Source organism: Paroedura picta, chromosome 13 (genome assembly GCF_049243985.1).
Source record: "Paroedura picta isolate Pp20150507F chromosome 13, Ppicta_v3.0, whole genome shotgun sequence".
Classification (NCBI taxonomy): domain Eukaryota; kingdom Metazoa; phylum Chordata; class Lepidosauria; order Squamata; family Gekkonidae; genus Paroedura; species Paroedura picta.
Genome location: NC_135381.1, coordinates 8,361,984 through 8,378,096, shown reverse-complemented (window position 1 = coordinate 8,378,096; position 16,113 = coordinate 8,361,984). Strand labels below are relative to the sequence as shown.

At 46.7% G+C, this 16,113-nt stretch overlaps 1 protein-coding gene across 5 annotated transcripts in view; it reads right to left on the bottom strand.

Annotated features, from left to right (window-relative positions):
* TXNRD2 (thioredoxin reductase 2) overlaps positions 1-16,113 on the bottom strand; it is a 43,827-nt gene that overhangs the window by 11,474 nt on the left and 16,240 nt on the right. For 3 of the 5 annotated variants that reach the window (XM_077308997.1, XM_077308999.1, XM_077308998.1), the window contains exons 10-12: positions 15,192-15,283; positions 12,867-13,041; positions 1,584-1,720 (exon numbers count right to left, since the gene is read on the bottom strand). In XM_077308997.1, the coding sequence (XP_077165112.1) occupies positions 1,584-1,720; positions 12,867-13,041; positions 15,192-15,283 (404 nt within the window). Of the gene's footprint in view, positions 1-1,583; positions 1,721-6,166; positions 6,299-10,141; positions 12,725-12,866; positions 13,042-15,191; positions 15,284-16,113 lie in introns of those variants that run through there. The other 2 variants (XM_077309000.1, XM_077309002.1) reach the window with 2 other exon arrangements.

Here is a 16,113-nt window from a genome sequence, read left to right as displayed (position 1 = left end):
ACCGGATGAAGAAGTTGGTCCTTATATGCCACTTTTCTCTACCTGAAGGAATCTCAAAGCGGCTTCCAATCGCCTTCCCTTTCCTCTCCCCACAACAGATGCCCTTGTGAGGGAGGTGAGGCTGAGAGAGCCCTGATATTTCTGCTCAATCTGAACAACCTTATCAGGGCTGTGGCGAGCCCAAGGTCACCCAGCTGGCTGCATGTGGGGGAAGAGCGGGGAATCAAACCAGACTCGCCTGAGTAGAAGTCTGCACTCCTAACCATTACACTAAGCTGGCTCCCCATGAGCAAATAAGATCTACGCTACTCCCTATCAACCCCCCCCCCGAGGGCTTTTAATGGCTTTTAATCATGTATTGTTTTTATGTTTTATTGGGGGGTTTATTGTATTGTCAGCCGCCACAAGCCTATATGGGAGTGGTGAGATATAAATGATAAATACTAAGTAAGACAGAGCTGTTCCACTGGGCCTACAATTAAGGCCAGGAAATTAGCACCGAGACCCCACCGGCCCCCCCTCCTCACAAAACCAAAAATGCCCCATCCTCGAGCCAAGCACGCAGCAGAAGTGAAGTTCCCCTTTACCCTAATACAAGTGGTTTAATAGATTAACAGTATAAATGAATATAATTTAATTAATGATTAAATTTGAAAAAGTGTAATTGTTATCAAGGTAACTTTATAACATGTATATTCCTGTTTTTACGCACCCTGAGCCAGCTGGGAAGGGCGGGCTATAAAAGTAAAGCAGTAGTAGGTATTATTAGGGTTGCAGAAGAAGTTGCATCCTGGGATCTGCTGCAAAGTTTAGCATTTTTGGCCTGGAAATTAAACTTGAATAGGCTGTAGAACTGACTTATTCCACAAATACATTATCTCTTGGACAGACGCCTTGCATTATCATCGGCTGTGGGCAGACATCACATAGCCTGATAAAAATCAGTAATAACCGCCAATGCAGAAATGAGTTCCCTGCAGGAAATTACAACTCTGGGTGTCTCGTCTATCCGCTCTGTGTCTCAAAGGCTGATTCTGCACGGGGACAACGTCCCGATATACTGTTCGTCCGGAGGTAGGGGAAACTCCTAACGCAACAGGACATCGACACTGCCTAGGGGTCACCCTGCCGCTGCCCTGTCCCAGGCACCCGGAAGCCACAGAGCAAGGGAATGCAGATATCTCCGGCGTTCCAGTAGGCAGCCAGGGCACCAATGGGTCCTCTGCCAATGTGTGGCCATTTGTTGGCCAACAATCCAGGTTCCGTGGCAGGAACCGTAACAGGCCCTCCCAATGTACTGCCACCTGGCACCCTTGTGTGGCTGCAGTGTTCCATGCCGCATGGGGAGAATGTTGGCAGGATGGTACCACGTGTGGCAGTACGAAACTCCAGACCTTCTTCAACTGGTGGAAATACCAGGGGGCAGCCCAACGCTACACCCTCCATGCGGAATCGGCCAAAAATAAAAAACAACAACTAAACACCGGTATCTATTACAGCATGATAACAACAGGGCACTAGTTATGAATCAGGAACAAAGAAAGGTTTCCTGTGATTGTAAAACAGTTTATGAAGCCGTCTACCTCTGTAATGTCTCCGACTGCATAAATGTGAGGAACAGAAGTGGCTTCGCTTGGGTCAACAATGATCTTTCCCGTTGCAGAGTTCATTTTCACACCCGCAGTCTCCAGATTCAGGGTCTTGGTTTCAGGCTGCCGGCCTTGGGAAGGGAGAGAGAGAATTTGCTTTTTAAGTGACGATTTTAGCAGCTTTAATCGTTTCCAATGAAAAAACCTTCCCGTTTATCTGTCAGACCCAACTCAACTGCTGGGCAGGGGTAAAAAAATTATATGGATAAATAAGGTTGATTCTCTGGAAGGATTGTGTTTTAGGTGGGAAGAGCATCACAGGCATTTCCTGTTCCTCTGTGGCTTTGCCTTCATGCGCAAATGTAAAATAAATAAAATAAAACAGGGCTTTTTGTATTTTGGAAGCATGAATTAAACTTTGAACTTTATAAATGTGACAAAATGTCCATCACTGGTATAGGACATAATTCATAATCACTCCCAAAACCTGATAGAATCACAGAATTGGAAGGGACCTCCTGGGTCATCTAGTCCAACCTCCTGAGCTAAGAAATAATATTCTGTCCTAGGCTGAAGTTAAACTCCCAGTGTGTATTCTCATGCGCAAGCCAAAGATCTCCCCGCCTAGGATAAAAAGGTATTTCTCAATTCATGAAGAAGAGCTAGTTTTTATATGCCGCTTTTCTCTACCTGAATGAGTCTCAAAGGGGCTTCCAATCGACTTCCCTTTCCTCTCCCCACAACAGACACCCTGTGAGGGAGGTGAGGCTGAGAAAGCCCTGAGATTAATGAAGAAGAAGAGTTGGTTCTTATCTGCCGCTTTTCTCTACCCGAATGAGTTTCAAAGCGTCTTACAATCTCCTTCACTTTCCTCTCCCTACAACAGACACTCTGTGAGGGAGTTGAGGCTGAGAGAGCCCTGATATTACTGCTCGGTCAGAACAGCACTATCAGGGCTGTGACTAACCCAAGGAGCAGGGAGTCAAACTTGCTTTTCCGGATTAGAAGTTGCCGCTCTTAACCACTACACCAAAAATACACCTGGCTCTTGAGATAGAGCCTAGCATCTTACAAAAGGTGGTCTCATGGGAGCCCTTCCACCCACTACCCATTAAAATGTTAATCTGGTAAGAGTTCAGATTGCCAGGAGCCATGTCAGGCCTTGCCCCCGACTGTCAAGAAACAACATGGAAATTTCCCTGGGCAGGGAAATTCAATGCGGAAACCTCAACGAGAAAGTTTTGTCTTACTTGACAACTCTGCTTCCATTTTTGCAAAGTCTACGTAGGGAAAGAGATCAGCGAGCATGCCGGAGTGGAGCACAGAAGCTCCCGTTTTCCATTCAATGGGAACCTTCGAGCTGTGACCGAGCGAAACACAAGGGGAAATGTGCTTGTGTTCTTTAAAAAAACTGAGAAATACTCCCCGGCCTTTGATGTTAATGTGGGAAATTATTAAACAAAAGGAAAACCTGGCATCTCAGCGGAGACCTGATTATACATAAACATACAGCTCGCTTTCTAAAGACAAAAATACATCTGCCATAAAGCCAGTTTATACCGCCCCCCCCCTTCCCCAACAAGGTCACATCTGAATTCCTGGGCAAGGAACTCCTGCGGATTAATTTCGGCTTGTGAAACTGACACTTCCTTTGGGAGCAGCGACTGAAGCTGTCCACACCAGGTTATCTGTCTGTCTTCCCTTTGGCCGTCCCGAGGGATGCCGATCGGCTGTTCCTTTCTTTGCCCTCTGCTCCGCGGCCCCGATGCTATCAGGCACCAAAAATAATAAACCTCCCAGACCTTTATCGTGGCTCGGATGTGAAACAACTTCCTCCTGTTGTATTTCTTTGTGCCTTGAAAAATAACGTCTGGAACGTTGGCAAAAGGGCAGCTCATGGGGTTTCCTCGTTTCCTCGTTTTTCCTGTCCGGGCAACGCCAGAAGTAACGCTTAGCACGCAACGGCAGGCACTTGGAACCGAATGGGAAGAAAAGAAAGGGCCACGGATCTCTCCCCTCCTCCCGACGAACCCACCCGGCAGATTAGCTTTAAAAGCTCAAACAAAAACAACAGCTGGAATGATCAAACCCGGCAGGATAACACTTAACCTTTCCGCTCCAATCTCGCTCAACATCTGTAGGCATGGCTTGGCATCAAGAATGAACGAAGTGAGGGAAAGACCCCCGAGCCGGTAAGCGTGAAACCTCATCCGTTCTCCCACGTGTGCTCCGAGGGCGATTCGGAAAGCAGTAAGAAAATATTAAAACTTAGGTTGGGTTTTTATTGGCGGGAAGCCAGACCAGTTCTGATTTCTCAGCTAAAGCATCCGCTCAATGCCCTCCATTAAGATCAAAAGCAATGGGGGGGGGGGGCAGGCGGCTCCCTAGCCTGCCTAGAGGCTAGGTTTAGAAAGCCCAAAACGTGCCCTTACCATTCGCTTTAATGGAGGTTTTAAAGAACAGGATAACGTAAAGCGGGATAACGTAACAGAGCACAGGAGTCTGGATCCTCCGCTAACAGGAGCGCTTTCCCCCAGCGCAAGAAATCTCCTTCTGTCGTAAGACCAGAATGGATCCGTGGGATCCAACCTAGAGTTGTAACCTTGCGCTAGTATTACGACTAGGGTTGTGTGCGGCGGCATCTGAATCAGCCTGGAATGGCCGATTCGGACGCCTGGAACGGCCGATTCGGACGCCTGGAACGGCCGATTCGGACGCCGCCGCACACAACCCTAGTTACAACTCAGCTGATGCACACGGTGGCGATGGCTGGAACTACAGAAAGAAGTTCTACCAATACAGCATCCGGAAGACGGGACGCGTGTGGGAAATACACTCCAGAAGTGGAAGCAACATGCCCTTTGCCCTTGGGGCCCATGTACAGGCACATGTGGGCCCCAACGTTGGAAAGGTATGCTAGCTGGCTGCTTGCTTGCTTAAATGATTTATGCTGACCGTGTAGTTTGAAATACTGTGCTACTCACGAGGGATTAATGCAGCCTTTCTCGACTTTTTTACCCGTGAGCAACCCCTGAAACATTCTTCAGGCTTCGAGAAACCCCAGAAGGGGTGCAATCGTACAGAAAATGCGTGAGAAGCACAGCTGTGGACACGCCCACCCGGGGCCCCTCCTCTTACTACTCCCTCCAGGCCAATCATTGGCCATCTGGGAGGGGAGGCAGGTCAACGGGACTGTATATGGTCATGTTGTTGTTGTTATGTGCGAAGTTGTGTCCGACCCATCGCGACCCCATGGACAATGATCCTCCAGGCCTTCCTGTCCTCTACCATTCCCCGGAGTCCATTTATATATATGGTCATAGCACTTGATAAATGTTTAACTATTTAAAAAAAAAATTAATTAACTCCTACCCATTCAGAAAACTCTTCCAGGACCGTCACAAACCCCAGTCAAAATGATGATGATATCTACCTTATTGTTATAGCTCACCCTTCCTGGTTAGCTCAGGGCATGTATTCATCTAACTCATCATCATTATTATGTATTATTATTATTATTTTGCTTTTTATTTCCTGCCACTCCTGAGACAGGCTCATGGTGGGTTACAATCGCCCGCAATTAAAATCCCCAATAAAACCCAATTAAAATTAAAAAGGGACATAAAAATTACAATACATAGATCAAGAAATATGGCGGGCCCACTGCAATTCCTAGGGGGGGGCAATCTATAGGGCCTGCCCCAATCCTTGTGGTAAGGACTGGGATGGGGTGGGGGCCTGCGAATGCAGGGGGCTTCCTGTGGAAGGGGAAAGACCACCAAATACAAGCAGAAGGCCACCTATGGCACTCTGAACTCAACCCAACGTATTAGTACAAAACACACCAATTAGTGCCATACGATGAGATGGAGACAAGTCCTTCGTATATTTAATCAAATAGTCAACTGGCAATTAGCAGGCACAAACAGCACATAATTTTTTCTTGAGGTGAAGCTAACCATGAGGAAAACACACAAAGCATCAGAAGAAGAACCCCACACAATCCAACTTCAAAATTCCCCACAAAGACCGTGTTTGGGGACTCCTGAACTTACACAGACCCATTAGAGTCTTTGGCCTAGTTCAAAAGGTTAAGAACTTGATGTGGACCCAAGTCCCCAGAGATGATTCCCAGGTCTCTTTCTCTTCTGTAGAAGACCCTGAGCAGGGCTATAGTCAAAGGAGTCTGAGACTATGCTGCAGCATATGGGACTTATCAAAACAAAATTCCAAAGCAAACCAAAACAAAATGGACTTCTTTGGGGGGTGAGTAATCCAAATGGATGTGGTTGCAGAAGTTGGAAACAGGATCCCTTCCTATCAAGTTTACCCTTTTCTTAGTATTGCGTACAATATAGCTCAGGGGAGGACCCCCCCCCAATTTTTTTTCACAATGCAAAGCACAAGATGCTCTATGGTACAATGGACCATCTTCATTTCCCACAACGATTAAGGCTTAAATGCGTACCTTTATAACTGAGTGGATTTTCTTGCAAAGTCGCACGAGCATAAAAGCAAGGGGACAAGAACTTCAAATATGCTTTCATTATTATTCCCCTTTCCCTTATGGAACTCACCGAGGCTTGTGTATGGTTCTTAGGAGGTCCCCTGTCCAGGCACTGGCCAAAGGTAGATACATCATGTGCTTTCCTGTGCCCACAGAGAACCATCGCCCCTGAGTTTCCCAGCTCCAACTCTGGAATCCCGTCCTTCATTTAATCAAAAACATTTCAAACGTGAAGGTAAACGTGATTGATATGACGCCCATACAATGGTTGATGGAGGGTCACAATGTTCTCATTAAAAAACCCATTAAAACCCCACTGAAGGGACATATCAATACAATACAGCAAACAAGGCGATAAATAACTCTATCCCTACTATAACTCTATGCTTTGGGCTGATCCTGCGTAGAGCAGGGGGTTGGACTAGATGGCCTGCATGGCCCCTTCCAACTTTATGATTCTTTGATTCTACACCCAAAAGACTGATACACCCACTATTGGGGAGGAAGAGGGGGCCTAGCTGGCAACAACCCAGGTGCTAACACCAGCCCTAGGAAGGGGGCGGGGGCGTGATCTTCCTCAATGCCCTGGCCTCAACCAAAGACCTGGCAAAAGAGCTCCATTTTGCAGGCCCTTTTAACCGCAGCATCCGTCACCATGGTGATTTTGACCTAGCTGCTCAAACCAGCCTCCCTACCTCACACAAGCTGCTTGAGGGAGACGGGTTTTGTAAATCATTCGCAAATGGCTTCCCTGTTGATAACCTAACAGGAAACCAACCCAAATAACAGACTAAGCCTCCGAGACAAAGCAGCACCTTGGATCTCTCTCTCTCTTTTTAAAACCAACCATATGAAACCCACCAGCAAGTTTCAAGGAAAACCTCCCCCTCGGGAAAGATTAAATCTGCTCAGCCAGTCACAAAGGCTGAGGGAAACAAGCAGCTGGGGTTCATCCCGCAGGATGAGAAATGGAGCTCATCTCCCCCATTTGCTTTTCATGCTAATGAGCGGGTTCAATTGGCCATGTAAGCCCGAAAAGAATGACACGGTCGATTCTCAGAACCTTCTAGATGGCTCTCAGTACCATGCCATGCAATCCCCGAGGAGAAGGGAGAGACTCCGGCAACGGATAGCCCAAGTATTTCTTTACGGCATGCCGATTTTGAGCAGAATCTCAAGAAACTTTGCAAATGTTGCAAGCTTCTAGGCCACCCAGTTGCAGAAATCGGTTTGAGGACAGCGGCTTGTGTTTTACCAGGCCAATCCTCGAGAAGTCTGAAGCTTTTGGGCAACGGAAATGACCCGCCCGACTGGAGGAAGGCTTCGAATTTGGCAGGGCAGAGCAGCAGACGGCAAGTCGGTATTTGCACAGAACCATTTGCATAGAGCTGTTAAAAAAGGTGCGGCGTTTTCTCGCTCTGGACCTCATAATTTGTTCATGCAAATTAGACTCATCGTATGCAAATGGGCGATGGAAATTACAGCTTTTCTGCTGGTGACATATTTACAACGGGGCCTGCAGTGGCAAATCCTCTCCTTTTAGGTGGTTAAGACAACCTGGCTTCCAGTTCTCGCTACGCAATGTCACATTCCTGAACAGCATCCAGCATATGTGCATAATTGGATGGATGAAGAAACGGGAGTGCCCTATAGACAGGGTTGTATGTTCAGGAGTTTGCGCAGGATCACATGCGTGCTCAGTTCATATGGAACAGCAAGCCTTGGTTACCACAAATTATTTTGGAGTGCCCAGTTTTCTCTCCCCCAAAGAGCCTCAATCCAGTCATATTTGAGGGATTTAAATTCCAAAGTCAATTCTAAATCCCTCATCATCAAATTAAAGCTTCCAGACTTGCTAGGGTAGCCGATGCCCTTGGAAACATGTTCCAAATAAATAACTCATGTCTGCAAGAGTGGGAACGTAATATTGTTTAATATATTTTGTTTCCTTGGATTGTGTTTGTTTATGCCAATAAAGGTTTTAGAAAGCCTCTGGTGTCAGAAGGAGAGTAGAGGAGGAGATGAACGGTACGTTTTCCTTGTCCCAAACCCTGATCTATTTCTGCAGATTCAGGCGACAACTAGTTTAAGCAGGCTGCAGGGGATCCCTCACTTGCTCTACTAGCTGCCCCCTTTCTGACAATATTTGTGACTGGCATGCCTTCAAACAGGAAATCCTCAACACAACCAAATTCCCCATGTCTGTTATCAGAGGCACCTGGGACAGCATAAAAACAATGAATCATACCCCAGCTCCAAACCAATTCATCACTTTTAACTGCTAACCGGTTTAATCCTTAATTCTACAAAGATTAAGGAGTCCCCTCTCATTGAGAAGGGAAGGACTTCGGTTCTGAGTGTTCAGCCATGAAAAGCTTATTTTATTTTCTTTCTAAAATGGATTCAAAATTTGAACCTCGTAGCACCTTGAACACAAACAAGATTTCTGTGGTATAAAAACGTTTGAAATGCAAAGATCCCCCAAACAGATACAAGAACGAAAATCCCTCAACCTTTTATCCTGGTCAGAAGGTAGGAGGACTGTTGTAAAGGGCTGGTTTATCTTGTAGCACATGTAGCATGCGCTATAGGCCCTACACTTCCAGGGCCCCATGTGGTGCCTTCCCCCATAGATCACGGCCCAAACTTCTCTCCTCCCCTCTTTCCCCTCTTTAAGGACTGCTTTAGGATGCTTTGGGCTGATCCTGCGTTGAGCAGGGGGTTGGACTAGATGGCCTGTATGGCCCCTCCCAACTCTATGATTCTAGGGACACTTGGAGTCACACCTCATTTCCACTGTGGAGGCCTCCTCTGACTCCTGTTTAGCTGCTCCTGCCACAATTGTGCTCTGCTAGGGACCCACGAATCCTGAAACTGAAGCTTGTGTTATGGGTCCCGCAAATCCTTAAAACACTCCTTAAAACACTCCTGGAGGAGTTGAGCTAAGTAGATGCATCGGAAGATTATAACCGCTGATTGGTTAGAGGGTGATTGTGGCTTTCTGCTGCCATCTGTGCATTCTTGGTCTTGATAATTTTATTGTAGGGAACTGTTTGTTAAATGTTTTTATGGTTTTTTTATGGGGTATGTTTTTATTGTTGTAAGCTGCCTTGAGATGACTCCGTCAAGACAGGCGGGATATAAATTAAATTATAAGTGAGTGAGTGAGTGAGTGAGTGAGTGAGTGAGTGAGTGAGTGAATTAATGTTAGGATGCAATTCTCTGGGTCCTGCAAAACCTTAAAACACTCCTGGATGTTCAAATGCAAAGCTCTTTACTACTGGACTTGACTCGTGCTCGTCAAATGCAGACCAGCATGGCTACCCACCCACAACTATCTTAATTGGATTGACAGTCCCTGCAGAGCGGTCTTTCTGCAGATTCACACTGTAGCACATGATATGGAAGTATCATCTCTGTAGATTAAATTAACATACCCTCGCCAGGGGGAGGGGGACACAGCTTCGTGGCAGAGGACCTCTTTTGCATTCCGGAAGTCAGACGGAGAAGAAGAAACAAATGGTGCAAAGGGAAAAGAATCTTTAATAATTGAACAGCTCCCATGCATTTTGTGTGCAGCCTTGTCGGTGGGAATTTGCGTTCAGGTCCTTTTCGGGTTTTGCTCCCGCACGTACCCGTAAACAGAGCGAGCTGTCCCAGCGGTCGGTTGGTTCAATTATTAAAGACGCTTTTCCTTTAGTAACCTTTGTTTCTTCTTCTTTGTTTTGCCTTGGTGCAGCATCTGCTTCCCTTTACTGCATTCTGGAGGCCCCAAGGTCAAACCTCCAAGGAAAATGTTTTACAAGGAGTCGTGCCATTTGTCTCTCAAGCTCGCTACCGTAACAGCGCCGCAGGGTTTCGAACGCAGGTCTCTGGGAGCAGAGCAGCAAAAGACCCTCTGCGTGAAACCCTGGAAAACTGTTGCCAGGCAAAATAGTCAGCCCCAGGAAGGGGGGCAATGGTTGTCTCAGTAGAAAGTAGTTTCCTATGTTCCTAGACCAGGGGTAGTCAAACTGCGGCCCTCCAGATGTCCATGGACATCTGGAGGGCCGCAGTTTGACTACCCCTGTCCTAGACCATCACCCAGCAGTGGAGTTCTGCATGCAAAAATCATTTCTACAGACAGTTTGGTGACACAGGGACAGAACTCGGGGAGAATGGGAGAAAGACAACACAGGTTAATAGGGGGCAGGGCACACTTCACTCTGCAGGTGTGAATCTCCTGGAGGTCCCTGGCCCTAAAGAAGCATGCCTGGCCTCAACCAGAGTCAGGGCCTTTTCGGTCCCGGCCCCAACCTGGTGGAATGAGCTCCTGGGAGAGCTGAGGGTTGGACGCAGCTGTCACAGTTCCACAGGGCCTGCAAAACAGAGCTCTTCCACCAGGTCTTGGGTTGAGGCCAATGCTAGGGATAACATGGCCCCTCCCCAGGCTCAGTTGTATTACATCTATACCCCCCACCTCTAGGGAGGTCTGCTTGGGGGATAGGGAATTTTTCAGCTGCCAACCTTTGTGGTTGTAGGGGGCCTTAGGGCACCTGGGTACAATGGGTTTTACATGGGGATTTTATGTTGTAAGCCGCATTGAGTCTTCGGAAAGCGGCAGGATATAAGCCTAATAATATAAATAAAATAAATTTAAATTGTTCATTTCCATTAACCGCCCGCCCCAGACCCATTTGTTAGGCTGACAAAGCCCCATAGGAACAACAAGTGCCATTCATTTCCCTGAGTTTTGCCTTTAGCTGTTTTCTTTCTGTATCAACACGCCACGCCCCCCTGAAAATTGGCAAGGAAGATCCCTTGAGCAAGAGTTAGAATTTGTGAGAATGTAATCCAAGTTGGACGGAGAACAAAGCCAGAAATGTTTCTCATTCAAACAAATCTCAGCGAATGAAACGAAGAAGGACATTCGTATAAATGAAGGCGAACTCACAAAACTTTTGAAACTAAAGCCAGTTCACACCCAGCTAATAGGGTGCCAGAAATCTGGATCCAAATTTGTCCAAAGATGTATCCCCTGGGAAATGTTTCTCCATAAGCCCAGCATCACTTGGACCGTTTACGCACTGGAGGTTTCATGCCGGGCTGCAGGCTGGAGTTTTAGTCGTGGCAGGTTGTCCCACCTCTTCCTGCACCCACCTGGGGGAGCATTTGGCCCAGTGTGCCTAGTTTGCCCCTGATTTGTGCTCCTACATGGGAACTGGGCCAGTGAAGTTCCCAGTGTGTAAACAGTCTTGGACAGTCTTCTAGAAGATCCAGTAGCTCTCCGGATCTACTGGGGTAAGTTAACCTTTGTCCTGATCTTTTTGTCTTCTCTGGCTCCCAAGCACAGCAAAAAATAGAAGCCAAGTGCACCTGGAATGAATAAACATATTGCTTCGCTATCAGGGGAAGAGCTTGGCATTGCTCCAGAAGTTTGAGGCAAATCAGATAAGGTGCCTGGGAAATGCGGAGATTTGAATGATGAAATCTCGCCTACCAAACAATTTCTAAACGTTTGATATTCATCACAGCTGTCAAAAGACGCTCTTTGACAGACTGATTGGAAGATACCTTTCAATCTTGTTTGGGTATTTTACCTGGCTGGTATTTTCCCCTTCCTCTAGCAGGTCATTCTGTGGCATTTGAGTATGACACGAGGGAGCATTGAAATATACATTTTCCCACACTCCCTTATGCATTCTGACATGGCAAGGTCCAGCGAGGCTTCTACCATGGCACTCAGAATCATCAAATCATATCATTATGGTTGGAAGGGCATCTAGTCCCACCCCCTGCTCAATGCAGGATGAGCCAAAATCATCCAGGAGAAGTCTCTGTCCAGCCACTGCTTATAGAATCATAAAATCATAGAGTTGGAAGGGGCCAGACAGGCCATCTAGTCCCACCCCCTACTCAATGCAGGATCACCACTTCCTTAGGCAGTCAATCCCACTGCTATACTATTCTTTTCCACAATGGCCTGAGAGGAACAGAAGGATACTCAAGCAAGGTCACTCCGTGAGGAAGAGGACTCTTTTTAAAACAATGGCTAGGTTTCTCCTTTTCCTGTCACGTGCCTTGGTCACTTCCTGTCACATGGCTGCAATTAAATGGCTCTCCTATTGCTGGGTCTGGAAAAGTTGACTAGCCACTCTGCTAAAGAATAATGAGCATGCGTTTGGGTGGTTTGTAGGTAAGTGTTTAAAAGAATGTTTTTCTGCACACCCAGTAGGTCCCCCAAGCCTGCAGAAAACCTGCCTGTGAGTCACACTGTTTTGCTGCTCTGCTGACAGACAAAAGGCGACCAAGATTGCGGTTCAGAAGAGTGATGAAGTGTCAAATTAGGCAATCTTCCTTCCTCGCTTACACCTTATCAGGTCAACTAGGTTCTCGATGAGAAAACCACGCAAACTTGGTCATGAAAACCTTCCGGAAGTGTTTTATGTTTGTCTAAGAAAATTCAAGCCGGATTCCGGAGGGCAGTCTTAATTTCGAGCTGTGCTAGGTTGGCTGAAGTACTTGTAAGCGGTTAAAGCACACGAAAAGCAAGCAAAGCATGCCTTTTCCAGATGAAAAACAGCATGTTAAATCTCGGAAAATTGCAGTCGTTTTTCTGGCTTCGCTCCACAGCTAATTAAACTCTTACCTGTGGAGGAAAGATTCCGCAGTTATCTCGTAGAAGTGTATGAGAACAAGACAGGCTCCTGAAAGGGGCATCTTCGTTCCCAGGAACGAGGCGTGCATCTTGTTCCCTTCGCAGACAAGGGAAAATTTTTTAAAAGATTTACCTACTGCCCATATCAGGGTATCAAATTCGTCTGTTCCTTCTTTGCCAGAGTCGCCATCCTTCCACGAGACTCTCACTCGGCCGTTTCCCGTCTTCACCACCTTAGTAGGGGTGCACTTCTTTAAAAACCTTGTGCCGTGGGCTTCCATGTGATCTGTCACCAAAGCAGCCATTTGCTAAAAAGAGAAGAGGGGAGGGAGTAAGAATGTGGCCTTGTACATTTAGCTGAGACGTCATTTGCGGTGGGCGATTCAGAACAGAGCGCAGCAAACTGTGCAGCAAGCCCCCCAAAGACAGACAATTCCCCCCAGCCTTAATTCTGAAAGCAAAGCCTGCTGGATCACAACTGTAGCCCATCTAATACAGGCTTGTTAAACCAGGGTTTTGTGAAAGCCAGGGGTTTCTTGAAGGGTTTTCTGGATGGGTGGGAGTTAATTAATTTTGAATATCACTTTTACAATGTTAATTTTAATGGGGTTTTAATTGGGGTCTGTGGGGTTTTTATTGTGTAACCCGCCACGAGCCGGCTTGCGAGGAGTGGTGGGAAACAAATCTCATTAATAATGATGATGATGATGATGATGTTTTAAAATTTGTTAAACATTTATCAAGTGACATGACCATATGGGCCTGGTGGGAAGAGGAGGGGCCCCAGGTGGGCGGGTACACAGGTATGCTTCCCAACCCTATTCTGCACTGTTGTGCCACTTCTGGGGTTATTCGAAGCCTGAAGAATGTTGCAGGGGCTTCTCAATGGTAAAAAAGGGGAGAAAGGCTGCTCTAATCCATCATTCTTTCTCACAATGGCCAATCAGTTCTTCTGGAGGAACAACAGAAGGGCACAGAGGCCAGGGCCTTCCTCTCATATTGCCTCCTGGGACTGGGATTCAGGTGTTTAAATATTCTGGAGGTTTCTTTTAGTCATCTATTATGGGTAGCAGCCACAGATGGACCTTATCTCCCATGCATGTGACTAACCCCCTTCTAAAGTAGTCTATGGTTGTGGCCATCTTGACATCCTCTGTTCCCTACCACAATCTCACAAGCCCAGCCTCCATGGCAAAGGACCCATGGGACATGCAATGCAACCCAGTGCACACACGGATGCATTTCCCCTCCCGCCCCCTGTGGTCTTTCAAGACACAGCCCCTTTCTCTGCCCTTCCCTTCAAGAAAAGGGGCCCTTTCCAAGTATACAATAGACAACTATCTCGCTATGCAAACAGATTCCGCCCCCTGACCACAGAGCAGCCTTGCGATTGGATAGCCTGCTTCCTGATGCCTGTCCAATGTACAAAGACATGCCAACAAAAAAGGGCAGGGCTGCTAGGCTAACAGAAATGCTTGTCTTCTCCTCTCCACGGCACCCGTCCCACGCCTCGCCAATGTGGCTGACTCATTAAGCTATCCTGAAAAGCTCCTTTACAAAAGGAAGTGATGGCTTCATAGAAAATACCTCTGATGGTCTGAACTAATACCATGCAGCTGTCAAATTGCAAACCGTCCCGCTGACAGGTTTATTGAAAAGAGTGCCACTACCGTTATGGAAAACGAGTCAAAGTGTCATATGTAAAAGGGTGCATAAAAGGAGGGATGCATAAAAGGAGGGATCACAAGTACGCCCAGACAGAAAAACTTAAGTGCTGGGTGTTAGAACTGTTTTCTGGCTGACATATTATACTCTTCATTCATTCATTCATTCATTCATTCATTCATTCATTCATTCATTCATTCATTCATTCATTCATTCATTCATCCATTCATCCATTCATTCATTCACTCACTGCCAATCCTGGACCAGCCAGCTCAAGAAGCTTCAAATCACATATAAAATACAGAACAGAATTAAAAACAGCATATCACACCACCCCAACCTCTATATCCTTTCTTGCCCTGAGCAGGGCTGACTGTGCCATCACTCACCAAAGGTGGGGTAGGGAGGAGGGACCCAATCGATGTTCCACCACCTGGCCTTAACCAAATGCTTGGTGGAAGAGTTCCATTTTACAGGTCCTGTGGAACTGCAAAAACTCTGATGGGGTGCTTAACTCTCCTGGGAGCTCATTCCACCAGATCGGGGCCAGGAGAGTCTCAATTTTATCAATGGTAGATTCTGAATTTTGACTGTGTTGATGTACTGGGATGTGGCACAAAGCAAAGATGGATGACCTTGGGCAAATGAAAACATTGGTCTGACTTGTTCTTAAGGCAGTCTTCGGTAAGTCTCTACAGTTCTGTTTAGGAACACATTCCTAAATGACTGTGAGCATGGAGCAGGACTTCGGCCAAGTTTCATAAAAAGCTAACCAATCAACAGCCACAATTACCTGGTCGAATCCTCGAAGAGGGATGCTCCTCATCATGACCGTCGTATCCAATCTGAGGCCTGTGAGAAAGCCAGCGCACTCAAGGGAAACATCTGGTAAACCAGCAGTCAAAGGAATGTAGCTCATCTTGGTTTCATTTCAATTAGAAACAGTCAATGGTGCTGCAGGAAGACACAGATCAGCAGTTCTCCAAACAGTTTTCATGGGCACTTCCAGGAATCACCGTTTTCTCTGATGTGGCTGAATAGCCACTGTATTAACAAGATGAAGACAGCACAAATTTGGGCTACCACTGCAGATGAGCAGATGAGACATGGTCCCTTTTCCAGATTTGGTCATTTCCATCCACTCGCAAGAAGACTAACAGCTAGATTCAAGATCCTGGGAACTAATTTGTTGGTGGTGCCTTTGGGTGGTTTGCCTGGTTCGATTAGGGACAGGGCCTTTTTGGTCTTGGCCTCAACCTAGTGGAATGAGCTCTCAGAAGAGCTGAGGGCCCTGCAGGAGTTACTGAGGTTCTGCAGAGCATGTAAGACGGAGCTCTTCCACCAGGACTCTAATTGAGGCCCGGGTGCGGAAGATCTGAGGGGCCCCTCCAGGTTAAAGATCTATTGTAAACATCCATGGATGGCACCCCTGGACCTTCCCCTGAAGCATTGGAGGGGGGGTTGCTGAAAATAGGGGAAGAGATTGGGGTTGTATTTTATTTTTTCACTGGGGGGGGTAGAAATGTTTTTAACTTTTGATGTGGGGCTTTTCTTTTATTCATGTAAACTTCCATGAGACTTCCTCCCGATAGCAGCGGGGAAGAAATACAGTAAATAAATAAGTAGCTTGATAACAGCAAATCATAGAATCATAGAATCATAGAAGAGTTGGAAGGGGCCATACAGGCCATCTAGTCCAACCCCCTGCTCAACGC